Here is a 26,229-nt window from a genome sequence, read left to right as displayed (position 1 = left end):
AAGTTGGGGAATGGATCCAGACAGACAGAGGAGATATTCCAGCACAAGACATACCTTATGAGAAATATCATGCCATGAGTAATTGGCAAAGTTTTTTTTTCAATTCCTTCTCTATATAGCTAATATGTTAAAAATCAACAGTATTGCTCAAGTCACAGTTTAGGAAACAGCTTTGGTAGAGGTTGAAACCAGATGTCTTACTCCAGAGTCTAAGCCCTTTAATTCAGCTTCACTGATTTTCTTTAGTTTCTATTCACTAGCTCCCTCGCTTTTTAAAAACTTAAACTTGAAGCAATTTTCTGTCCTTGTTTATGATACTCCTCAAGGCCACACCTTACTCAGGGCTGGGCAGCGTTGTGGTATATGTGAATAGCATACGGAAGTCAACTATGTAGCTCTAGACCACAGGATGTGACTGCAAAGAGCCCATGTAGCTGGACAGATCTGCTTTACTGGTCATTTTTTTTTTTTGAGCAAGAGTCTGATGACCGGTAAGTAGACTGGCACTTATGGATCCAGTTATTAAAACTTCTTCACTAACTGAATTATCTCTTCCAAAATCTAAACTGACTTAGATTGGTCCTTTGTTCTTATTTCCACTTATTTCAGTTTCTCTTTCATGTTTCTCTTCTCCTAATGTTGCACTCAGATCAATTTTCTTCCCACATTCTCTCCTATTAGATTCCTAAAGAGATTCATTAAAGAATTGGAGTGTGGTATATACTGATCAGTGAATGTCATCAGTTGACTTATACCTTTAGATAGGAATTCAATTTATTCCTTTAGAAGAATGACAACCTTACGCATTTATGGTTTTGAATTACTTTCTTTCTTTTAATTGGATATTTTTATTTACATTTCAAATGTTATTCCTTTTCCCTGTTTCCTGTCCATAAGCCCCCTATCCTATCTCTCTCCCCTCCTGCTTCTATAAGGTGTTCCCCCTCCCCAACCACCCCTTTCTCAGCTCCCCACCATGATATTCCCCTACACTGGGGGTCCAGACTTGGCAGGACCAAGGACTTCTCCTCCCATTGGTGCCCAACAAGGCCATCCTCTACTACATATGCAGCTGGAGCCACAGGTCTGTCCATGGATAATCTTTGGGTAGTGGTTTAGTCCCTGGGAGCTCTGCTTGGTTGATATAGTTTTATCATTAAGCTGAGGTTGAGGTTTTATTATAGGTTGTCAGGCTGTCTAGAAAGGACTGAGGCTTGGGCTGTCTTATATGATCACATCTGTGTTCCCATGAATAGTTGGGAATGTGGATGATGGGGGAGTCTATGCTTGTGTAGAGGGCAGAGGTATTAGAAATGCTTTTGTGTTTTCCACTTCATTTTACTATGAACTTAAAACTAAAATATAATTTCTCTCTCTTCCTTGCTTCTCTCTAATGGACTTCATTTTAGCAGAAATTTTCTGGCCTACCACATTATGTAAGATATTCGACAAATTTAAAAGAACCATGATAAATTAAGAGAGACATCTATATAAAACACCTATTTTAATGAGTCTGGAGTACTTCCCTCCATATGTTCTTAAGATTTATTTTTTTAAAATTAATGATATGTATGCATAATTGTTTGTGCCGGAGTATGTGCACATGAATGCAATTGCATGTAGAGGCCAAAAGAGAGCTTCAGATCACCTGGAGCTGGGGTTATGGGATGTTGTGAACTGCCTGATTGGTGCTGGGAACTGAATTCGGGTCTTCTGCAAGAAGAGTACATACTGCTAACTGCCGATCCGTCTCTCTAGCTCCTATAATTTTTTTTTCCAGAGCTGAGGACCAAACCCAGGGCCTTGCGCTTGCTAGGCAAGCGCTCTACCACTGAGCTAAATCCCCAACCCGCTCCTATAATTTTTAAAAAGAAAAACATAACTTTATTACATTGGGAAATGCTAAAGGAATTCTTTAAAACACAAAACTAAGATTGTGAGCCATAGTCAAAAACTGTCATTTTTTGCCATTATAAAGGTAATGTAAAATTATTTTCACCTTTACCCTGTCCATTAACCTCATTTCTAAAGATAAGAAGTTATCTTATTACTTTATGCGTATGTGTATTTTGCCTGCATGTATGCATGTGCACCATGTGTATGTATCTGTAGAAACCAGAATAGGCTGTCAGGTCCTTTGGCATTTGGAGTTTCATATGATGTGGGTGCCAGGAATCAATCTCAGGTCCTCTGTGAAAGCACTACATGCTCTTAAATGTTGAGCCACCATTTTTTCCTATTTATTTGTTTGTTTATTTAAAGCTATGTACTGTGTTATGGATCTCCATGTAGGATACAGTAAATCCCATCCCTGTTTACTTTGGCTCACAGTGTCTGTTTCTTTCATGATGCTCTTTATTAAAAGGTGGTAAGATCAGACAAAGCAGAGTCACCAGGACTAGTGCTTATTCTGAGTGACAGAAACAAAGTAGGCCCAACCCTCAGGAACAAACCAAATTCTGACTGCTTATCAAAACCATTTAGAGGTGTTAATAAGTTAAACATTACTTTTTGTCAAAGGTCAGGAAGACATAGCATCTTCACGCCTTTGAGCAAATTTGCTTGTAGATCAGATGAGAAATGAACAAAGAGCTCGAGAGATCTCAGAGTGCAAATGATTACATGCTTTACACGTATGTGTGGTCTTTTAGCTCGTGCACTTAATGCTATTACACGAAATGGTTTGTTTTGTGGTGAAAATATCTGTGATAACATCAGCCCAAACAGGAAATCCATATTGGTAAGTACTTAAATGTTGAATGGGGCCCTATAGAGAAACAGGTGAGGAAGGGCTAAAGGGTTGTTCAGAACAGCGGGGGATGGTGATGCTGGTTGGCTGTGAAGGAGGGCAGAGATCAGAGAATCTGACATGTTCTAGAAGAAGAAGGAGAAGGTAAAGGTGTGGTGAAAGACTGTCACCTTGAAAATGAACAGGTTTTCTGTGTAGAAGATTGTTAATATATCTTCAGTATAAATAAGCAGAGTTTAGCTTATGAGAACGGGGGGAGGGGCTTCAGGGATTGGGGAAAAGCGAAAATCTTTGTCAGAACCTGTGGTATAGAAATGTCTCAAAACCATTTCAAAGCAAATTTACTGGGTCAAATCAGCAAAAAAAAAAAAAATAATGGTAGAGTCAATAGCTCTGGGGTGCTGCTGCTCTTCTACCCTGGCAGTAACTAAGCCACCCCCAGTGAACATTTTCAGAACTCTGAGACTCAGTAGAACAATGAGAAGAGAGCTGCCAAACTTGAGGAAGAGAAGGGTTGGGATCTTAACTTGCCTACCACCCTCTTCATAGCTGGCTCATGACACTGAACTATAAGCAAGCTCACCAGCCTTTCCTTGAAGAACTATCTTTGTGTTTTAGCCATCAGAGAGATGCAAATCCATAACACTCTGAGATTCCAGCTCATTCCGGTCAGAATAGCTGTGATTAAGGCAAGGAATTACAAACACTGACATAAATGTGGGAAAGAGGAACCTTTATTCAGTGCTGGTGAGAGTGTAAACTGGTGCGCTTACTATGGAAATGAATACGGAAGTACAGCTACCATATGACTCAGATATACCACTCCAAGGCATATGCCCAAAGGACTCAATATCCTAACGCAGATATATTGGCACATCTATGTTTATTGCTGCATTATTCACAGGAGCAAGGAGTGAAAAGGGTCTAGATTCTAGTAACAGATTAAGGTAGTAAAAATGTGGCATTATTCACAATGAGGTTTTATTCAACTCCAAAGACAAATGAAATTTCCTCAAACACGGGTCTGGAAAATGGAATATTACATGAGGTAACTGAGACAAGAACCATATTTTCTCTTATGTGCAGATCCTAACTTGTGATGTACATATGTATGTAAATAAGAGTGTGCAGGGGTTGGGGATTTAGCTCAGTGGTAGAGCACTTGCCTAGCAAGCGCAAGGCCCTGGGTTCGGTCCTCAGCTCTGAGGAAAAAAAAAAAATAGAGTGTGCAGAGACAGTGAGAGGCCAAACCTACTCCATCTTGAAATGGGCCTCCATCTTAAAAAAACAAAACAAAACAAAACAAAACAAACTTGGCTCACAGCTGAATCCATGCTGCACCCAATTACCAGGAAGGACCCCACAGCTTGTCCTTGGCCAGAGCCTCTCCCTACCTACTTCTTAGCAACAGTTAATCAAAGTTAGTTTGATTGTTCATATGTACTTTCAGACAGTTTAGGATTGCATACGGTCTCGCCTTAGAGCACTCACCTGTCTGCTTACAATAGTCATTCAATTAGATGCTTGCCAGGATAGACCTCCCTCCCCCAGACCCCCACCGCCTCCATTTTCTATAAATCCTTGTCCGGATGAGAGTTCGGGGCTACTTTACTAAACTGTCCTGTGGATTGGTAGTGACTAAGCCCAAACTCGAGTTTATAATAAAGAGACCCTAACGTGATTATGTCAGGACGGCTCCTTGGAGGTCTTTTGGGGTTCACGAACGCTTCCTGGAACATTAGGACACCATGAGTAGGGAACAGGAAGTACTGAGAATGTGGATAGGGTGTCACGTGTGGACATGGGAGTGGAAAGAGAACTACATAATGGGAATGGGAAGGCGAACGGGAGGGCGAGCAAGAGCGTGTGGGGAGGAAAACAGCAAGGCACATTTTTGTTTGAAAACGACCATGATTAAACGTAATTCTTTGTATGCTAATAAAAATAAGAAGCTGTATTTTTGTATTTGACCCGGCTTTCAGGGACCTGTCTTTGTTGCTTCTACTCTCAGGGCTGAAGCAGCCCCCTGGGTAGATTTGTAAAAAGCCACTTACAGACAACTCTCTGGGTGAGGAATTCGCAATCTAGGATAAGCAGGAGGGAGACCAAAAACAGGGAAAGCAGGAAGCTGGGAACTGAAAATACAGCAGGGTTGTGGGGTGGCTATGAATTCTGAAAACTTCTCATACATACTGTGGATTGAAACTCTACCTACATGCCTAGGTCTGGACACACGCTCTCAAAAGAGTTGAGAAGGCCCAGGGTGGTCTCCTTATGGCTTACATTCAGGCAAGCAGGAAAGGAAGTATAAACTCCCTAAGAGATATACAGGGCTCACCTGAAAAGTGGAAAATGTTTTTTTTTTTTTTTGAGATATACTTGTCCAAGGAAACCATTGTCAAACCACTAGCAGATTAGCAAGCTAACAGACATGTTGGCAGGCCCAAATAATGAGGAATATAAAGTTTAAAAATTAATTTAGAAAATTCAGTAGACAACAAAGAACTGATCACTAGCAACAAAAATCTCAAGAGAGGGGTCTGGGGAGGGAGAGAGAGAAAAAGAGAAGAATCTAAACTTGAGTCAGCTGCATTAGGATACAATATGCAAATACTTATTTTTAACAATTAAAGAAACAAAGAAGGCAAAGAAACAGGAAATCCTGGCCTATATACTGGGAAGGAGGAAGTATAAAATATCTCTATGGAAACACAAAGAACTTACCTAATCATTAAAAAGATATAAATTTAAGCATTTTAAGTATGTTCAAAGAGACGAAGAAAGCCACAAATAGAGAAACAAAAGCAATTTCCACCAAATAAAAGATCAGGCGTGAGAGGAGAACCAAATAGAAATTCTGGAGCTGCGAGAACAGTAACCAAGTTAAAAGATTCTCAAGAGATGCTGCGCAGAGGATCTGAATATGCCAAGGGAGAGGGGAGCATGTAGAGGGGCAGGCGTGAGCTGAAGAAAAAGGAAAGAACCCTGGTTGCTGAGGGAAACCATCTGGAGAACCACGATGTGCAAATGGTCAGTCAAAGGGAATGGACAGAGAGAAAAGGGCAGAAAGAAATCTGAAGAAAAGACAAAATAACACACTTAAGCAATTCAAGGAACTCCAAATATTATAAGCACAAATAAACCTGTGTTACATTATAACCAACTGTCAGAAGACAAAAGGACTCTTAGAAAGTGTTACAGAGGGAAACTCATCACATGCAGGGTTCTATTACATAATAAACACGAGCCATGAAGGCAGCAAGGCAGCAAGATGATGAATGTAGAGAGCTGCATAAACCGATAGTTCCATACCTGGAAAATATACCCTTCCACGTGAAGAAGAAATCAAGACATTTCCAGATAAACACTCCCCACTGACAGTTGCTCACACAAAACTGGAGAAATAGCAATATCGGTGAAGACAGCAAGCATCTAAAAGTACCACCTAAGAAGATAATTATGCAAAGAAACAACAGTAGTAAGTCTATGTTAAATTGGTGCACATGTAAAAACGCTATTTATTTCACTAATAACGACATGAGGAGACAAGATGGATTTATGCAGGAGCTGAGGTTTTCGTGATTATTGAAACGAAGAAGCCATTAAGTCAAACTAGCTGGTTATGAATATGTACTATTAAGTTTTATTTTCTAATTAATATACATATGTAATGTTGCCTGCATATAAATTATGTATATATCATGTACTTACTGGTGCCCACAGAGGTCATGAGACAGTATCAGATTCCCTGTAACTGGAGTTACGGGTGACTGGGATCAGCTGCGTGCGTGCTGTGACCTGAAACTGGGCCCTCTACAACAATAGCTCCTGTTCTTAATGACAGAGCCATTGTAGCTAAATTTAATTTTTAACTACAAATTTCAGCATGACCAAAACCTCAAGAGGGGAATGAGAGAGAAAATTGCACTAGAATAAAATCAAATAAAAAACAATGAACAAGGAGTTGGGATGTATGCAACTGGTGTATAAGACAGAGAGAACACAAAAGAGCAGCAAGAATTAGTTTTTCCTGACTAAAGTTGTGCTGTTGATTAAACTTTTCATTAAAGTCAGAGGTTAACAGAATAGGGGGGCACTAAATGTGACCCAATTATGTGCTGGGTATAAAAGAATAACTTTACATCAAAGATACAAAAATTGGTTGCAAATGAAGGGATGGAAATATATATTTATGTAAATAATAACCTTCCTAAAAGAAATAAGTAACTATAGCCCGTACTAGAGAAAATAAGGTTTAGGGAAAAAAAAGCTGTGAAGGGACTAGAAAGGATGTTTCATATTGATAAAAGGTGAATATCTAAGCTATAAGTTATGATCTTGTAATTATGAACACACACATGCATATATATATATATATATATATATGATGGTTAAAACAACTGGATAAACCATCACTAGGCAAATAAAAAGTTATAGAACAATATAAAATGATTAGCACCAATAGACAGAAACATAAACTCCCCAAAGAACAGAACTCAATTCTCTAATGCACATGCAATATAGTGCTCATAATATAGCATATATTCATCATAATGGTGATAACGACAGTGACGACCAGCATGTCAGCGACCAGTCTAAAGTGTTACCGAGCATGTAAAGAACTGTCTCACCTGAACAGAGAGGGAGCGCCTTGGAACACACAGCTCTAAATGGATTATCTCCATCAAATCCTTCCCGGATTCCTCTCAGGGAGCCTCATAGGAAGAGAATGTGGACAGAGAGCAAGAGCCAGAGGGAACAGAGGACCCTTGGAGAAAAAGGCCTTCTAATCAACTTAGCCAAGATCATCTGATCTCACAGACACTGAAGCAGCAAGCGCAAAGCCTACAGAGATCTGCAACAGGTCATTTGTGTATATAGTATAGCGTTCAGTTCAGTGTTTTTATGGGACTCCTGAGTATGTGAATGATGGTGGTCCCTGATTCTTGTGCCTCCTATTAGGACTTTTTTCCTTCTGTTGATTTGTCTTGTCCAGTCTCAATGTGTTGGTTTTTGTTCTATCTTGTTATATTTTATTTTATTTTATTTTTTTAAATCTCTTAGAAGCCAGTTCTTTTCTAATGAGACAAAAAGGGAGTGGATCTGGATGAGAGAGGAGGTGGGGAGGGACTTGGGGGAGTACAGGGAAAAGAAACTGTAATCAGAATATATTGAATGGGAAAATCTTGAGGTTTGGTCTATTGTTATGCTTTGTATTGGTAAATAATGCCTCTGGTTGCCTCAGGGACGTGGAGAGCCTCTTAATACATGAAGTGATGCAAAGTAACCTTGTCCTTTCCAAATTATCCCTGATTGGTCAATAAAGATGCCTACAGCCTATAGCTGGGCAGAAGAAAGGTAGGCGGGGCTTTAGTTCGCTGGGGTTGGATTTTGAGCAGAGATAACAAGGGGAGAGCAGGGAAGTGAAGAAGAGAGGAGAAGTCACTATAGGGTAAGTAAATCATGAGAACATGGTCTCGAAGGCTGGCCAAGTGGGTAAGAGTGGTACAGGCAGAATGTGCCAAGTTATATCTTGGGGTTATTAACAGGGGAGCTGACAAAATAGCGTTGAGGGTTGATATCTGCTCAGGGCTATAAGGCTATTATAAGTATGAAGGTTTTAGTGTCTTTTATGTGGGAACTGAATGTTCCAAGGTGGGGTAGAAACCTCTGGATAATTATACCACAACAGGAAAAGAATCTCTCTCTCTCTCTCTCTCTCTCTCTCTCTCTCTCTCTCTCTCTCTCTCTCTCTCCCTCCCTCCCCTATCATCTATCTATCTATCTATCTATCTATCTATCTATCTATCTATCTATCTATCTATCATCTATTTATTTGTTTATTTATATATTAATTTTTTTTTAGTTCTTCAAAACGGGTTTTCTGTGTTGCGCTAGTTATCATGGAACTCCCTCTGTAGACCGGGCTGGCTTCAAATTCAGAGATTCATCTGATTCTTTCTCCTGCATGCTGGAATCAAAGGCATGTGCCACCACCACCCAGCAAAGAGTCTACTTTTAATGAAAGGGGTAAAATAACATCCTACAGATAACCATGCCTGTGAGCCACACCTTATGTAACATGCAGGGTTATTTAAACTATACAATCCGGGAGGCCAGCCCCCCCCCCCTTGTTTTGCACACATCAGCAGTCCTCCATGGCTCCAGCTTGCTGTTTCCCTGTTGTTGGGTGCAAGGCTGTGGCAGCAGGTTTCTCTTTCTTTGAGCTGTAAGTGAAGTTCTGCCTTTCAGTACTCCCAGTGTCTCTCCACTGTGGTTTGTCATTGCAAGAGTCTCTAAATTTTTTTAATACAGAAAGAAGAAGCTGGTTCTGGACAGTTTTCTAACTTCTGGACATATCTGTTGTTTCTTTACTTGCAGATGAAGCACACCCCTGTCTTTGCTTTTGCCTTCCCATGAGCACTTTTGTACATGCATGGTAATGGCCATTCTTATTATCATATGGGTGCCCCTTACACTGGACAAGAGCCCAACCTATTCCAACACTGTATAGTTTCATTTTAACTAACTGCAGAGGAAATGACTTTATTTTTATAAAGGCCACATTTTCTGGTATAGGGACAATGTTTTAAAATAAAAAGCAGATGGCAGGCAGGCAAGTTAACCCTCGACAGGAAGTATTTATTTAAAGCCTCATACTATACTTTTATTTGTAGATACGTAACCAAGAAGATGGGTATATATAGATGTCAAAAGCTATATGCAAATCAATAGTTATCATAGAAGCTTTATATATGTTAGTCACCAAATAGAGCAATTCAAATTTACAGAGAAACTGATGAATAAGTTACCATATATTCTGTGGTAAGTCCAAACCAGCATATAGGGATGAACTCAGAAGCTCATTAACCAACAAAATGAGCAAACGTTGATAGATGTTAGAGCCATGTTTGCTTCTTGAGAAGCAATACCAAAGAAAGGTATATTGGAAGCTTTGAGTCACAAAATGTCAGCACCTTGACTTGGACATTTTGGAAATGCTTGTCCAAGTTCATGTAGATGTACAGATTCATCAGCTGTACACATAAGGTTTGCTCATTTCCTGGCATATGGTTTACCCTTTTAAAACTGCTGCTTTAAAGGGGAATTGCCATAAACTGAATCTTAATGTTTTAATACGGAGATGGGATGAATTATGCTTTGACTTCTTTCTTTATCATTCAGCAAATGTCACTGCCATTTTCTCCTGTGCAGGCCTAGTCACCCGTCTGGAGGCAGACTAGAGAAGAAGATAAAGCTAGGGAAAATGAGAAAGAAAAGTCACTCTTTCCTCTGGTGAACTGAGCATAAAGAAAGTTTATTCATCCAAGCTGGAATCACTGAGTCCACCCAGTGGGCTACGATTCGTGTATAACTAGATTCCACTCCAGATGCATGCTTTGTGGAAGACTCCAGCTTTGACGTTACTGATCTTCATCACTATGTTGGTGACTGGTAAGTCTGACATTCTGAGAAGCTTACGAAATGAAATTTTCTTTGAGGTTAATTTAGGACTCTGATAGTCCTCCTGTCTTTGCCTCTCCTGTTTCCTTGAATTACAGGCATACACCTATGTTGCAAGCTAATAGGACCACTTTGACACTCTACCATTTACTTTTAAGTTGATTATTCTTTTTTTTATTGGATATTTCTTTATTTACATTTCAAATGTTATTACCTTTCTCAGTTTCCTGTCCATAAGCCCCCTATCCTCTCCTGCTCCCCTTCTTCTTTAAGGGTGTCCCCTCCCCATCCACCTCCCCCCTTGCCTCACCCCCTATATTCCCTTGTACTAGGGGTCCAACCTTGGCAGGACCAAGGGCTTCTCCTTCCATTGGTGCTCAACAAGGCCATCCTCTGCTACATATGCAGTTGGAGCCATGGGTCAGTCCATGTATAGGGTTTGGGTAGTGGTTTAGTCCCTGGAAGCTCTGGTTGGTTGGCATTGTTGTTCTTATGGGGTTGCAAGCCCCTTCAGCTCCTTCAATCCTTTCTCTAATTCCTCCAACGAGGGTGCAGTTCTCAGTTCAGTGGTTTGCTATTAGCATTCGCCTCTGTGTTTGACATGCGTGGGGTTATTTGGCTCTCTGGAGTCTAATTTCTCAAGTTCTTTGTACATTTTGGTTATTAGCCCTCTATCGGATATAGGATTGGTAAAGATCTTTTCCCAATCTGTTGGTTGCCATTTTGTTCTAACCACAGTGTCCTTTGTCTTACAGAAGCTTTGCAGTTTTATGAGGTCCCATTTGCTCATTCTTGATCTTAGAGCATAAGCCATTGGTGTTTTGTTCAGGAAATTTCCCCCTGTGCTCATGTGTTCAACGCTCTTTCCCACTTTTTCTTCTACTAGTTTGAGTGTATCTGGTTTGATGTGGAGGTCCTTGCTCCACTTGGACTTAAGCTTTGTACAGGGTGGTAAGAATGGATCAATTTTCAATCTTCTGCATGCTGGCCTCCAGTTGAACCAGCACCATTTGTTGAAAATGCTTCTTTCCTTTGGATGGTTTTAGCTCCTTTGTCAAAGATCAAGTGACCATAGGTGTGTGGGTTCATTTCTGGGTCTTCAATTCTATTCCACGGATCTATCTGCCTGTTTCTGTACCAATACCATACAGTTTTTATCACTATTGCTCTGTAATACTGCTTGAGGTCAGGGATGGTGAATCCCCCAGAAATCTTTTATTTTGAGTATAGTTTTCACTATACTGGGTTTTTTGTTATTCCAAATGATTTTGCAAATTGCTCTTTCTCTCTCTATGAAGAATTGAGTTGGAATTTTGATGGGGATTGCATTGAATCTATAGATTGCCTTTGACAAAGTGGCCATTTTTATTATATTAATCCTGCCAATCCATGAGCATGGAGGTCTTTCCATCTTCTGAGATCTTCTTCAATTTCTTTCTTCAGAGACTTGAAGTTCTTGTCATACATATCTTTTATTTGCTTGGTTAAAGTCACACCAAGATATTTTATATTATTTGGGACTATTGTGAACGGTATCATTTCCCTAATTTATTTCTCAGCCTGTTTTTCCTTTGAGTAAAGGAAGGCTACTGATTTGTTTAAGTTAATTTTATACCCAGCCACTTTGCTGAAGGTGTTTATCAGGTTTAGTAGTTCTCTGGTGGAACTTTTGGGATCACTTAAATATACTATCATATCATCTGCAAATAGTGATATTTTGACTTCTTCCCTTCCAATTTGTATCCCTTTGACCTCTTTTTGTTTTCTGATTGCTCTGGCTAGGACTTCAAGAACTATATTGAATAAGTAGGGAGAGAGTGGGCAGCCTTGTGTAGTCCCTGATTTTAGTGGGATTGCTTCAAGTTTCTCTCCATTTAGTTTGATATTAGCTACTGGTTTGCTGTATATTGCTTTTACTGTGTTTAGTTATGGGCCTTGAATTCCTGATCTTTCCAGAACCTTTTTTCATGAATGGGTGTATAATTTTGTCAAATGCTTTCTAAGCATCTAATGAAATGATCATGTTGTTTTGTTCTTTCAGTTTGTTTATATAATGGATTATGTTGATGGTTTTCCGTATATTAAACCATCCCTGCATGTCTGGGATGAAGCCTACTTGATCATGGTGGATGATTGTTTTGATGTGCTCTTGGATTCGGTTTGCCAGAATTTTATTGAGTATTTTTGCGTCGATATTCATAAGGGAAATTGGTCTGAAGTTTTCTTTCTTTGTTGGGTCTTTATGTGGTTTCAGTATAAGAGTAATTGTGGTTTCATAGAAGGACTTTGTTAGTGCTCTGTCTGTTTCTATTTTTTGGAATAGTTTGGACAGTATTGGTATGAGGTCTTCTATGAAGGTCTGATAGACTTCTGCACTGAACCCGTCTGGACCTGGGCTCTTTTTGGTTTGGGGACATTTAATAATTTCTTGTATTTCTTTAGGAGTTATGGGGTTGTTTAGATGGTTTATCTGATCCTGATTTTAAATACCTGGTATTTGTCTAGAAAAATTGTCCATTTCCTCCAGATTTTCAACTTTTGTTGAATGTAGGCTTTTGTAGTAGGATCTGATGATTTTTTGAATTTCCTCTGAATCTGTAGTTATGTCTCCCTTTTCCTTTCTGATTTTGTTAATTTGGATACACTGTCTGTGACCTTTCCTTAGTCTGATTAAGGGTTTATCTATCTTGTTGATTTACTCAAAGAACCAGCTCCTGGTTTTGTTGATTTTTTCTATAGTTCTTTTTGTTTCTACTTGGTTGATTTCAGCCCTGAGTTTGATTATTTCCTGCCTTCTACTCCTCTTGGGTGTATTTGTTTCTTTTTGTTCTTGAGCTTTTAGGTGTGCTGTCATGCTAATGTATGCTGTCTCCAGTTTCTTTTTGGAGGCACTCAGAGGAATAAGCTTTCCTCTTAGCACAGCTTTTGTTGTGCCCCATAAGTTTGGATATGTTGTGCCTTCATTGCCATTAAATTCTAAAAAGTCTTTAATTTCTTTCTTTATTTCTTCTTGACCAGGTTATCATTGAGTAGAGTGTTGTTCAGCTTCCATGTATATGTGGGCTTTCTGTCATTTTGTTGTTATTGAAGACCAGCCTTAGTCCATGGTGATCTGATAGGATGCATGGGATTATTTCAATCTTCTTATATCTGTTGAGGCCTGTTTTCTGAAAGATTATATGATTAATTCTGGAGAAGGTACCATGAGTTGCTGAGAAGAAGGTATATTCTTTTGCTTTAGGATGATATGTTCTGTAAATATCTGTTGAATCCATTTAGTTCATAACTTCTGTTAGTTTCTCTATGTCTCTGTTTAGTTTCCGTTTTCATACTATGTCCATTGATGAGAGTGGGGTGTTGAAATCTCCTACTATTATTGTATGAGGTGCAATGTGTGCTTTGAGTTTTAATAAGGTTTCTTTTATGAATGTAGATGCCCTTGCATTTAGAGCATAGATTCATCTTGGTGGATTTTTCCTTTGATGAATATGAAGTGTCCTTCCTTATCCTTTTTTATAACTTTTGGTTGAAAGTTCATTTTATTTGATATTAGACTGGCTACCCCAGCTTGTTTCTTGGGACAATTTGCTTAGAAAATTGTTTTCCAGTCTATTACTCTGAGGTAGTGTCTGTCTTTGTCACTGAGGTGTGTTTCCTATAGGCAGAAAATGCTGGGTCCTCTGTACGTATCTAGTCTTTTAGTCTATGTTTTTTTAGTGTGGAATTGAGTTCATTGATGTTGAGAGATCTTAGGGACCAATTTGTTGTTTCCTGTTATTTTTGTTGTTAGAGGTGGAATTATGTTTGTGTGGCTTTCTTCTTTCATGTTAGTTGAAATTAGATCACTTTTATGCTTTTTCTAGGGTGTAGTTTCCCTCCTGTGTTGGAGGTTTCCATCTATTATCCTCTGTAGGGCTGGATTTGTAAAAATATTGTATAAATTTGGTTTTGTCATGGAATATCTTGTTTTCTGCATTTATGTTATTTGAGAATTTTGTTGGATATAGTAGCCTGGGCTGGCATTTGTGTTCTCTTAGGGTCTGTATGACATCTGCCCAGGATCTTCTAGCTTTCATAGTCTCTGTTGAGAAGTCTGGTTTGATTCTGATAGGTCTGCCTTTATATTTCACTTGTCATTTTCCCCTCACTGCTCTTAGTATTCTTTCTTTGTTTTGTGCGTTTGGTGTTTCGACTATTATGTGACAGGAGGAATTTCTTTTCTGGTCCAATCTACTTGGAGTTCTGTAGGCTCTTTGTATGATTATGGACATTTTTCCTTTAGTTTCAGGAAGTTTCCTCCTATACTTTTGTTGAAAATATTTACTGGCTTTTAAAAGTGGGAATCTTCGCTCTCTTCCATACCTATTATCCTTAGGTTTCATCTTCTCATTGTGTTCTGGATTTCCTGCATATTTTTGGTTAGGAGCTTTTTATATTTTGCATTTTCTTTGATGGTTGTGTCAGGTTTTTCTAGGGTATCTTATGCCCTTGTGACTCTCTCTTTTATTACTTATATTCTGTTGGTAATGCTTGTGTCTATGTCTCCTGATCTTTTTCCTAGGTTTTCTATCTCCAGGGTTGTCTCTCTTTGTGATTTCTTTATTGTTTCTATTTCCATTTTTAGATCCTGGAGGGTTTTGTTCAATTCCTTCACCTGTTTGGTTGTGTTTTCCTATAACTCTTTAAGGGATTTTAGTGTGTCCTTTTTAAGGGCTTCTACCTGTTTATCTGTATTGTTCTGTATTTCTTTAAGGGAGTTATTTACGTCCTTCTTTTTTTTTTTTATTAACTTGAGTATTTCTTATATACATTTCGAGTGTTATTCCCTTTCCCGGTATCTGGGCAAACATCCCCCTCCCCCCTCCCCTTCCTTATGGGTGTTCCCCTCCCAACCCTCCCCCCATTGCCGCCCTCCCCCCACCAGTCTAGTTCACTGGGGGTTCAGTCTTAGCAGGACCCAGGGCTTCCCCTTCCACTGGTGCTCTTACTAGGATATTCATTGCTACCTATGAGGTCAGAGTCCAGGGTCAGTCCATGTATAGTCTTTAGGTAGTGGCTTAGTCCCTGGAAGCTCTGGTTGCTTGGCATTGTTGTACATATGGGGTCTCGAGCCCCTTCAAGCTCTTCCAGTTCTTTCTCTGATTCCTTCAACGGGGGTCCTATTCTCAGTTCAGTGGTTTGCTGCTGGCATTCGCCTCTGTATTTGCTGTATTCTGGCTGTGTCTCTCAGGAGCGATCTACATCTGGCTCCTGTCGGTCTGCACTTCTTTGCTTCATCCATCTTGTCTAATTGGGTTCACTGGGGGCTCAGTCTTGGCAGGACCAATGGTCTCCCCTTCCACTGGTGCTCTTACTAGGCTATTCATTGCTACCTATGAGGTTGGAGCCCAGGGTCAGTCCATGTATAGTCTTTGGGTAGTGGCTTAGTCCCTGGAAGCTCTGGTTGCTTGGCATTGTTGTACATATGGGGTCTCGAGCCCCTTCAAGCTCTTTTAGTTCTTTCTCTGATTCCTTCAACGGGGGTCCTATTCTCAGTTCAGTGGTTTGCTGCTGGCATTCGCCTCTGTGTTTGCTGTATTCTGGCTGTGTCTCTCAGGAGCGATCTACATCCGGCTCCTGTCGGCCTGCACTTCTTTTGCTTCATCCATCTTGTCTAATTGGATGGCTGTATATGTATGGGCCACATGTGGGGCAGGCTCTGAATGGGTGTTCCTTCTGTGTCTGTTTTAATCTTTGCCTCTCTATTCCCTGCCAAGGGTATTCTTGTTCCCCTTTTAAAGAAGGAGTGAAGCATTCACATTTTGATCATCCATCTTGAGTTTCATTTGTTCTAGGCATGTAGGGTAATTCAAGCATTTGGGCTAATAGCCACTTATCAATGAGTGCATACCATGTGGGTTTTTCTGTGATTGGGTTACCTCACTCAGGATGATATTTTCCAGTTCCAACCATTTGCCTACGAATTCCATAAAGTCATTGTTTTTGATAGCTGAGTAATATTCCATTGTGTAGATGTACCACATTTTCTGTATCCATTCCTCTGTTGAAGGGCATCTGGGTTCTTTCCAGCTTCTGGCTATTATAAATAAGGCTGCTATGAACATAGTGGAGCACGTGTCTTTTTTATATGTTGGGGCATCTTTTGGTAGTTCAATTGGCATCCTCAGGTAGTTCAATGTCCAATTTTCTGAGGAAGCCACAATTACTCTTATACCTAAACCACACAAAGACACAACAAAGAAAGAGAACTTCAGACCAATTTCCCTTATGAATATCGACGCAAAAATACTCAATAAAATTCTGGCAAATGGAATCCAAGAGCACATCAAAACAGGGTTCAAACCTTGCTGGAGACCCAGAAGGGTCTTGTTCCTGCTGAAAACATTCCATGAATGCAAACTTCTTATGCCATAAATTATAGGGACAGGCTTTTGAGCCTACAATCTAAGACTAAGGCCACACAGTGACAAGGCAACCAGGCCCAAATCCAATTCGGCTCCCACAGTGGGAGAACTGGGCTCCGATGATGCCATGTAGTCTTGGTTTCTGTTGTTTGGGTTCCTGTGCTTGCCTTTCGCCATCAGATTGTCTCTGGTGTTACTTTGTTCTGCTATTTCTGACAGTGGCTAGACCGTCCTATAGGCCTGTGTGTCAGGAGTGCTGTAGACCAGTTTTCCTGTTTTCTTTCAGCCAGTTATGGGAACAGAGTGTTCTGCTTTCGGGCGTGTAGTCTTTCCTGTCTACTGGTCTTCAGCTGTTCCTGTGTGCCTGTGTCCTGAGTCCACCAGGCAGGTTACTTAGAGCAGAAAAGTTGGTCTTACCTGTGGTCCCGTGGCTCAAGTTGCTCGTGGGGGACTAATTTTGAGCTCTAGGTGAGGGCGGCAACCAGGAGGGCCTGTGCCGCCTTTTCCTGGAGCCCCCGTGCACCGGGGTCCCAGGTGGCGTTCGGTGTTTGCCTCTGGAGTCAGAAATGTGGGCAGAGTGTAGTCTCTTCTGGCTTCCGATGCATGTCTGCCCCTCTGAAGCTTTAGCTCTCCCTCCCACGGGATTTGGGTGCAGAGAACTGTTGATCCGGTCCCTTCAGGTCGGGCAGTGTCTGGAGCTCAGGGGACCTGCAGGTCCAGTGCCCCTATCTTCCGGTTCCTAGAGGCCCTATACAGTTTCCCCTTGGGCCAGGGATGTGGGCAGGGGTGGGCAGTATTGGTGGTATCTCCTGCTCTGCAGTCTCAGGAGTGCCCACCTGTCAGGGCGGTGAGCTCTCTCTCCCAAGGGGTTTGGGGGCAGTCGTCCTTTAATGTTCTTAATTGAAGATTTTCTGTACTTTTGTTGTCTCCTCTGATATTTAGCATAGGCATTCTTTTTTTTTCTTTATTAACTTGGGTATTTCTTATTTACATTTCGATTGTTATTCACTTTCCCGGTTTCCGGGTCAACATCACCTTAACCCTTTCCCCTCCCCTTCTCTATGGGTGTTCCCTTCGCCATCCTCCCCCCATTACCACCCTCCATAGTATAGGCATTCTTTTGTTTCTGTTTGAAATGTGCATTTACAATTAGTCCAATTTTACTATTAAAAACACACTAGCACTTCATAGTAGTGTAGGCACCTCAGACTGACTAACAGGTCTACTCTTTCTTTCCTGTGTCTTTAATTGTTGCATGGAACTCTTATAAGTCGATGCTTTAGAACCAAGCTCGAAGTTGGTTATGACTGTTTTGTTTCTTTTTATAAAGCGATATATATAGTACAGGATGGCCTCAAAGTCACAATATGGCCAGCTGCTCTGACATTCATTGTTCTCCTGACTCCCCTGTGTGCAAAATGCCTGGTTTTGGACCATTATAATTGTGAACAATTCTACAGAACTCAAGGAAGGGATGGAAAGAGGAAAGGGCTCCCATTCTTCTCCTACTTGTTCTGCTTCATTTCTGTTCAGTCACAAGGTAGAGCACCTGGAAGGAAGCGAGAGGACGAACTCTGCGTGATTATGTTCCCACACTTTTTGACAACGGCTCTGCTTCTTCATCTTTGGGAAGTGTCCATTATTGGACCAAATGGCTTGTCTTAAAATTAATTAATTTATGTATTTACATCCCAATTATTTATTCACTTTACCTCCCAACATCAGTCCCCTCATCCCAGTCCCCCCCTTGCAGTTCCTCCCCCAAATCCCCTTCCCTTCTCCTCTCAGAAGGAGGAACCCACTGGTTATCACCCTCTCACCCCCTGCACATCAGTCACTACAAGACTAGGTGCATCCTCTCTCATGAAGGCCCAGTTAGAGGACCTGAATCCACAGGCAGGCAACAAATTCAGGGACTGCCCCTGCTCCAGTTGTTGAGGGACCCACATGAAGACCAAATTGCAAATCACATATGTGTGTTTGTGTGTGTATGTGGGTGTGTGTGTGTATGTGTGTGTAGTCTAGGACCATGTGGCTTTAATGATGTTGACATATCAGTAATGATAAAACTTTAAATTCCTGCTTACAATCATTTAAATATTTAAACACTTGTATTTAAATATTTTCTAGAGTCAAGTTGTCCTGATAAGAATCAAACAATGCAGAACAGTTCATCACCTATGCCAGAAGGTAATATTCTTGCTTACCTTGTGGGAATGGAGAGCTGATCTTGCTTAGAAACAGAAACTAATGCCTTGGCTGATGGGCAGATTGGGACGGGTAGCAGAGTCTAGTGATGGAGTGTTATGGTGTGAGGGACCCTGAACACTTGCTTTTAAACCTTTGCCATCTTTGAGTGATGGGAAGTCTGTGATGAAGAATTTCTTTCTTCATCTGATTAGGTGACCTTTATTTGGATGTGACTTGTGAGTACCCCAAAGAGGCAAGTGATATTGAAATAAGACAGTGGAGATGTTAATGCAGTGTTTACCATAGCAAGCCTTATTCACACCAAGATCTGCTCCTGTTAAAGTGATGGCATTGCTGACTGCTGTCACAAGTGATTGTGACAGATAATTTTGTTGAGTAATCAGCACTCAGCAAACTTGTATCGCTCATGGACTCTTTATGTTGGTATACAAGTAATGGGGGATTTATGGTGCAAGATGTGTGCAGCCCACATGCCGGAACCTTTAGTTTAGAAAATGAATAATGTATTTAATTCTGATAGATTAAACATAGGAAAGTAAGAAAAAGTCTACTATTGTTTGGAATACAATCATTAGTCAAGCAGTGTATAGTGTAACTTTATATAATTTACTGTGGATAGACCTAACTCACAAGGTTTCCTTTTCTCACTCTCTCTCTCTCTCTCTCTCTCTCTCTCTCTCTCTCTCTCTCTCTCTCTGTGTGTGTGTGTGTGTATCCAGTTAACACTACAGTGTTTGTACAGATGGGTACAAAGGCTCTGCTCTGCTGTCCTTCTAGTCCACTGACAAAGGTAGTATTAGTAACATGGATAATAACCCCCAGAGGACAGCCTCCCTGCATAATATCCTACAAAGCAGAAACAAGGGAGACCCATGAAAGCAACTGCTCGGATAGAAGCATCACCTGGGCCTCCACACCTGACCTCCCTCCTGACCTTCAGATCAGTGCAGTGGCCCTCCAGCATGAAGGGCGTTACTCATGTGATATAGCACTACCTGACGGGAATTTCCGAAACATCTATGACCTCCAAGTGCTGGGTAAGTGACAATGTTGTATAGCCTGTTCTTTCAGTATTACAAGTCATTATTAGATAGAAACAAATGTCTTTGTAATTTGTGACAAGAGTGAATTTTTATTTCCTGTCCATCTCTACAGTGCCCCCTGAAGCAATCCACTTTCCAGGGGAAAATAGAACTGCAGTTTGTGAGGCGATTGCAGGCAAGCCTGCTGCGCAAATCACTTGGACTCCAGATGGGGATTGTGTCACTAAGACTGAATCACACAGCAATGGCACCGTGACTGTCCGGAGCACGTGCAACTGGGAGCAGAGCAATGTGTCTGTCGTGTTCTGTGTTGTCTCTCACTTGACAACTGGTAACCAGTCTCTGTCTATAGAACTGGGTAGAGGGGGTGAGTACCTATTTTTTAAAGACGAAATAACTTAAGTTATTCTTCCATGGAAGTTAAATATTCTAACTTTATTCTGTTTGTGACAAATAGGGTAGCTGAAAGCTGCTGGCTAGCTCCTCAGACCCACGCTAACCTATCTCACCTGTACAGAGATTGGTGCTGCCCGAAGTATATTGGCCTCTAGCATGGCTCTAGGCTGTGTCAAGTTGACAGTTAGAATTAGCTAGGACAACAAACCCACTTCCGACATTGGTAACAAGTTTGTGTTATTACCTGAACTTCTTATCAACTAGCTATAAATTCTGGAGGTTTCCAAAATTCATGTAGCAGGTTCAGTGATTTGCTAAAATGATTCACTGAACTGAGGAAGGCAGCTTGTTTACTATCCTGGTTTAATATAAAGAGTCCAACTCAGAGATAGACAAATTGAAGTTCATAGGACCCTTTATGGAGGAAGGAGTATAGAGCTTCACACTATCTCAAAGATTTCTGTGCTCCCAGTTCCTTGATGGTATCCCCATACAGAACTACACAAACTGTATTATTTAGAAATTATATTAAGATTTTGTTACATAGTCCTGAGGGTTAATCATTAAGCACTGGTAATTAACTCAATCTCCAGCCATTCTTTCTTCACAAGAGGTTTAGTGGTAATGATTGTGGCAGTATAGCACTCCAAGTCCTAACTCTCTAATTACAGTTGAGACTTTCTGGTGATAGCCCCAACCATGAAGCTCTCAAAGAGCTTCTAGACACCAATCATTTTATTGGCATAATAAATATCTTTTTATTATGTTGCCAATTCTTTTCAGAGCTATGTTTCCGTAGATGAAAAACAAAGACCATATATGAATTTATTTTTTAATATTTAATATTTTTTGATATATTGTCTCTATATATAGTCCTGGCTATCTTACAACCTGTAAATAGGTTCTGATTATCATAGATAAATCTGATCTCCATATTTCCCTTTTAGTGTTTGAAACAGGATGCAGACTAATTCATTCTCAGATGTTTTCTCAAGTTGCTCCTTTCCCTCGAAATATCCTCTTCCCCAAACCTCTTTCATCTAGTAGGCCATCAAGGAACTAGCCTACACCCATTTCTCCCTGACTCACAGCTAGTGCTGAATAACATTCTGATTCCCTTGTTGTTTTAGGGCATTTTATCCTTACTTAGCACCATTTGTTGGCTTGTAAGTCATCTAAAACAATCCTGACAACAAAAACACCCCTGCAATTGTCATCAGACCCAATTTCAAGTTGTACTATGTAGGCAACACAGCAAAGCCAGAATGGTTTTAATACAAATACAGACATATTGATCAATGCAGCCAAGTCAAGAACCCACATAGAAGTCCATGCACCTATAGCTACCCAATTTTTTTATTAGGATTATGAAAATATTCACTGAAGAATAGATAGCATCTGAAAAAGTAAGTCTTGGGAAATTGGATACTAACACATAGAAGAATGAAACTTGATTCTTCTCTTTGCATGGAAATAAATTCCAAATAGGTTAAGGATCTCAATGTCAGATCTGTAACTCTAGAGCTTCCACAAGAAAGAGCCCTAAGTATACTGAGTACACTGTGGAGAGTAGGCTCAGGTAACAACTCTTTGAACAGCAATCGCTCAGGAAATAAGATGAAAAATTTAGCAAGTATGACTTCATGTGATTACAAAGTTTTTATACTGCAAAGGAAAACTGTTACCTGACTGAAGAGGCAGCCTCTTGGGAAAAATCTTTACAGATTTGACGGAGGATTAATATTTAGAATATGCATGGTATTACAAAAGCTTAAACAACCAAATTAAAAATGAGCATTGGAATTGAATAGAGGGTACTCAGAAGAAATGCAAATGGCTAAGAAATAGTCTCTAAAAACTGTCTGCTATCCTTAGCCATCAGAGTAGTGCAAATTAAAACTGCTTTGAGATTTTTAACCTTAACCCATGAGGAATGGTTGATATTAAAAAAAAAAGCTGATGGATGTGGGTAGCAGGAACCTTCATGCACTATTTGTGGAAGAACAATTGATGCAGCTACTATGGAGACCAATGTGGTTGTCCCTCAGGAAGTGAGAAGTAGATGTCCTGTGTGGCCACATAGATAATGTACCCATCTTTATTCATAGATGCTGTAGTCCTTATAACTAGAACATGGACACAGCTAAGATGTCCACCAACTGATGAATGAATAATGCCCATGGCCACTAATGGCCTGAAAATTGTAAAGGTTGCTTATTACTTTTGCTTGGATTTAAATCCACCTGATATACTGTGTGTCTAGGATGGGGAGCTCACTGTCTATTATTCTACAAAATGGACATAGAATAAAGCTACTCTCTCAATTTGCATCGCTTTACCCATATTAGTGCAACTCTCATATCTTTTAGAGAAAGTTCCCTTTTTTCAGTGAATATTGGTTAAAGCAAAAACTCTCAACTGGACAAGGAAGAAAAAAGCAGAAAGATTGTAAAAGTTATCAACCAGAGAAGATCAGAGAAAAAAAAAAGCATTTGGACATGACAGGAACTCCAAACTCACAAGCTTATAGCAATGGAGTTTTCTGTACAGGACCCAAACAAGATCAAGCCAGTCAATCTTCCAACACAGAATGGAAAGGGACTCTTTCCATGGAAAGAGAGTCCCTGCTCTGCCAACTGAGGAGCTACGGACAGTTTAATAGTTTCTTGAGGAGAGAGTATCAGTTAGCTTTCAGGGTATTGTTCCTGGTCGGCTCCAACCCAGGAGTATATGGGCAACATCACCTGAAGCCAGTGGGCTATTAAAAAACAGATTGATGAAGCTTAAAAAGTACATGCTGAAAGGGGCCAGATATAGAGCTCTCCTGAGAGACACATCCAGAGCATGTCCAATACAGACATACTAGCAGCAAACCACCGAACTGAGAATAGGACCCCCTTGTGGGGAATTAGAGGAAGGATTAAAAGAGTTGAAGGAGCTTGCAACCCCATAAGAACAACAATGCCAACCAACCAGAGCTTCCAGGGACTAAACCACTACCGAAAGACTGTGCATGGACTGACCCAGGGCTCCAACTGCATAGGTAGCAGAGAATAGCCTTGTTGGAGCACCAGTGGAAGGGGAAGCCCTTGGTCCTGCCAAGGTTGGAGCCCCAGTGCTGGGGAATATGGTGGGGCAGTAAGGGAGATGTATTGGGGGAATACCCGTATGGGGGAGGGGAGGGGATGGGAGCTTATGGACAGGAAACCAGGAAGGGGAATAACATTTGAAATATAAGTAAAGAAATGTATCTAATAAAAAATTTTAAAAAATTATAAAAACATAAAAAAACAGACACAAAGTTTGTGGTGTAATAAAGTGGAGTTCGGGTCTGGTAGGAGTTAGAGGAGGAATTAGAAATGAATGTGATCACAATACTTTGTATGAGATTCTTACTTTTTCAAATGAAAAGGAAATTATTCTTTTTAAAAGAATTTTTTGCACAAAAGATGCATCATAGATGCACTTCAGACAGAGAACTTAGAAGACATTAGTTGATTTCATCTGAAAACATCTTCCTCAAAGAATAACTTTTGTAGTAGCCAAAGAGGCTGTGCAAGCTGACCAAAGTGGGGAGCAATGGGTAGTACCACACAGCTGTGAAGCTTATGAACCATACCAATGTCCAGCAAGTTCGGTCCCTAAGGTGTCATAGTGGCAGTCATATCTTGGCAGCAACCAATAGCTGCCCAATTATGTTTAAGGCTCACTCAAGAGGAGGAAATTATGGCTGGTACAAGAGATGTAATGACTGAAAGTGTTGATGAGGGCATTGATATCAGAGGGGAATCTCTCACAGCCCTCCTCTATATGCCGTAATACCTATCTAAATTTTAAATACCCTAAAGAACCTTCTCTTTGCAATAGAAAACATCGCAACAAACCACAGATAGTCAAATTGCAGAGAACACTGATCATGGGATGCTTAACTCCCATGGGTACATCTACAACACAATTCCTACATGTAATGAATGCTCAGGGAACATTGTTGAAAAGGAAGAAGAAATGTTATAAGAGCCGAAGAACCAAGAAATCTGTGGGAAGATTGTGATTCCTAGAGATGTCAGGGAAGCTTCACCCATGAAACCTCCATAATCTGACTGCCTAAACAAGACCAGAACAATAGATATGCAAATACGGAAGGGGGAAATCTCATTGGCCCTCACCCTTAGACAAGAACTACAATTAACTAAAGGTGCTGAGAGTGGGAAGCAATCTTCCCTTAGGAATGGCTCCCAATTGGTATTTTCATATCATGTAGAAATGTGCAACAATAACAATTTAGAAAGATGAGGCTAGGAATTTGAGAGGGAGCATTGGAAGGGAGGGACCTGGGAGAGGGTGGAGGAAGGAAGAGGAATGGATGGAATGATGTAATTATATTTTCATAAAAATAAAATAAAATTTGCATGGGAAATTTTGCCTGTTTTTCCCTATTTAACTTATGTTTTAACAATAGTGTGCATTTCTTCACTTTAAAATATTTGCTAATGCCTATCAAGTACAAAAGCTAGACTTGATTCCTAAACTTGAGCCTGAAATAATGGTATCTGAATTATATTTCATACGGTTTTATGATTTTAATATTCTCTAAAACTTTAGGACGATTTTAAAGGATTTTAAAGTGGTTTGCCTTTAATTTCTTGCTTAGAACTATTATTGAACTGACCCGACATTTTACCCTTGCCTGTATTTAAAGGTACCAGCTCCCCACCTTCCTTGCTGACCATTATCTACGTGAAAATGGCCCTTTTGGGGATTATTCTTCTCATCGTAGGATTTTCTTTCTTCCAGAAGAGAAATTACACCAGGTAGGAACGGAAAACTAACATATTAAGACTCATTAGAAAGAAAACATTGTTATAAGTTGGAATTCACAGTGGACTGGGAAAATATGTTATATGCTCCTGCCATGGGTGTTCGCTCAGTCCTTCTTCTGCATCAAGATTCTGTGAACAACGGAGCCCAAGCACAGGTACTCTGGCAAGTGACTCTGCCTTGCCACAGTTCTGACCTAGGAGGGACCTTACCCTGACCCCACCATTGAGGATTCTGTAGCAGAAATGAAGTTGCTGAAACATTATAAATGTTTGTTTACCAGTTTATTGACTTCTGGGTGCTTCTGTTTAACCTGACTTAATTGTAACATATGTAATTTGGTTTTGTGTATTTCTCAAACATGAATATCCAGATTTCTAGGAGCCAATTAGTCTGATGGCACAGTACAAGAAAACAGCTGTTTGTAATAAACTTTCTCATTGAAATCCAGATTACCTGTCCCTGCTGTCTTCATATTTGTTAGAATTCATCCTACAGTTGGCAGCTGTGTGGTATGACCATATAGGCAAAAGTTTGGTCCTTACCGTGAGTTATGCTGTGAATGACTCATCCACTCTCTTCCTTCTCCACTTCTCAGGTCAAAGAAGAAAATAGCTTAGCAAAGGGTGAACAGAGGTGCTAGGTGGCTTTTCTTCACCTAAGTCCCCTAGGAATGGCTTCCATCAACTTCTGGTTCCCAGGTTCATTTTACGTGATCATGAATTTAACATTGTTAGGTACCATGACAAGCAACAGCTTCAAGTCAGCCACTAGCTGGTCTTCTTGCTTGCCTGCTTGCTAGCAAGTAACAGGACAGTTGCCTTCTGTATTAATCATTGAATACATGACTAAGATCCATTTTTAAAGATCAGTATCTCTGGACTTTTGGAGAAGTTAAAAGTTTTATCCCAGAGAAGGCACTGCCTGTGTCATGAGGCTAACACTGAGACTCCCCTAACTACGTGGAGCCCTAGTGTCTAGATTCCCTATGCTGTCTGCATTCTGACTTATAGAGGGTGGGATGAATCAGTGAGGGTAAGGGTCAGACACTGGTGGACTGTAACAACTGTAAACCTAGACCTCGTCTTCACTGGATACACATAGTATTCCTAGAATAAGAGTGTGCTTTTAGTTAAAAGAATTA

At 40.4% G+C, this 26,229-nt stretch overlaps 1 protein-coding gene across 4 annotated transcripts; it reads left to right on the top strand.

Moving 5' to 3' along the window:
* Nucleotides 1-346: 346 nt before the first annotated feature.
* Nucleotides 347-25,535, top strand: Cd200r1l (CD200 receptor 1-like). 4 transcript variants are annotated; one of them, XM_087577344.1, is made up of 7 exons: nt 362-491; nt 9,131-9,188; nt 9,965-10,204; nt 18,748-18,807; nt 19,548-19,865; nt 19,984-20,238; nt 24,967-25,535. In XM_087577344.1, exons 3-7 carry the CDS (start codon nt 10,141-10,143, stop codon nt 25,080-25,082), a joined length of 813 nt encoding a protein of 270 aa, XP_087433470.1. In that variant the 5' UTR covers nt 362-491; nt 9,131-9,188; nt 9,965-10,140; the 3' UTR covers nt 25,083-25,535. The 4 variants fall into 4 exon arrangements, with proteins under 4 accessions (XP_087433469.1, XP_087433470.1, XP_087433468.1 ...); XM_087577341.1 differs by lacking the exon at nt 362-491 and adding an exon at nt 8,122-8,201; XM_087577343.1 differs by lacking the exon at nt 9,131-9,188 and having other exon boundaries at nt 347-491.
* The last annotated feature ends 694 nt before the right edge of the window (nt 25,536-26,229 follow it).

The sequence above is a fragment of the Rattus norvegicus genome, chromosome 11 (genome assembly GCF_021556685.1).
Source record: "Rattus norvegicus strain SHRSP/BbbUtx chromosome 11, alternate assembly SHRSP_T2T, whole genome shotgun sequence".
Lineage (NCBI taxonomy): Eukaryota > Metazoa > Chordata > Mammalia > Rodentia > Muridae > Rattus > Rattus norvegicus.
This window is presented reverse-complemented; position numbering and strand designations above follow the sequence as displayed.

Bases quoted from the DNA above. Each gene is read 5' to 3' on its own strand.
- Cd200r1l (XM_087577343.1), top strand. From the start codon at position 10,141: ATGCATGCTTTGTGGAAGACTCCAGCTTTGACGTTACTGATCTTCATC. The intron at 10,205-18,747 runs GTAAGTCTGACA...AATATTTTCTAG, and splicing joins CATCACTATGTTGGTGACTG to AGTCAAGTTGTCCTGATAAG. The intron at 19,866-19,983 runs GTAAGTGACAAT...CCATCTCTACAG, and splicing joins CTATGACCTCCAAGTGCTGG to TGCCCCCTGAAGCAATCCAC.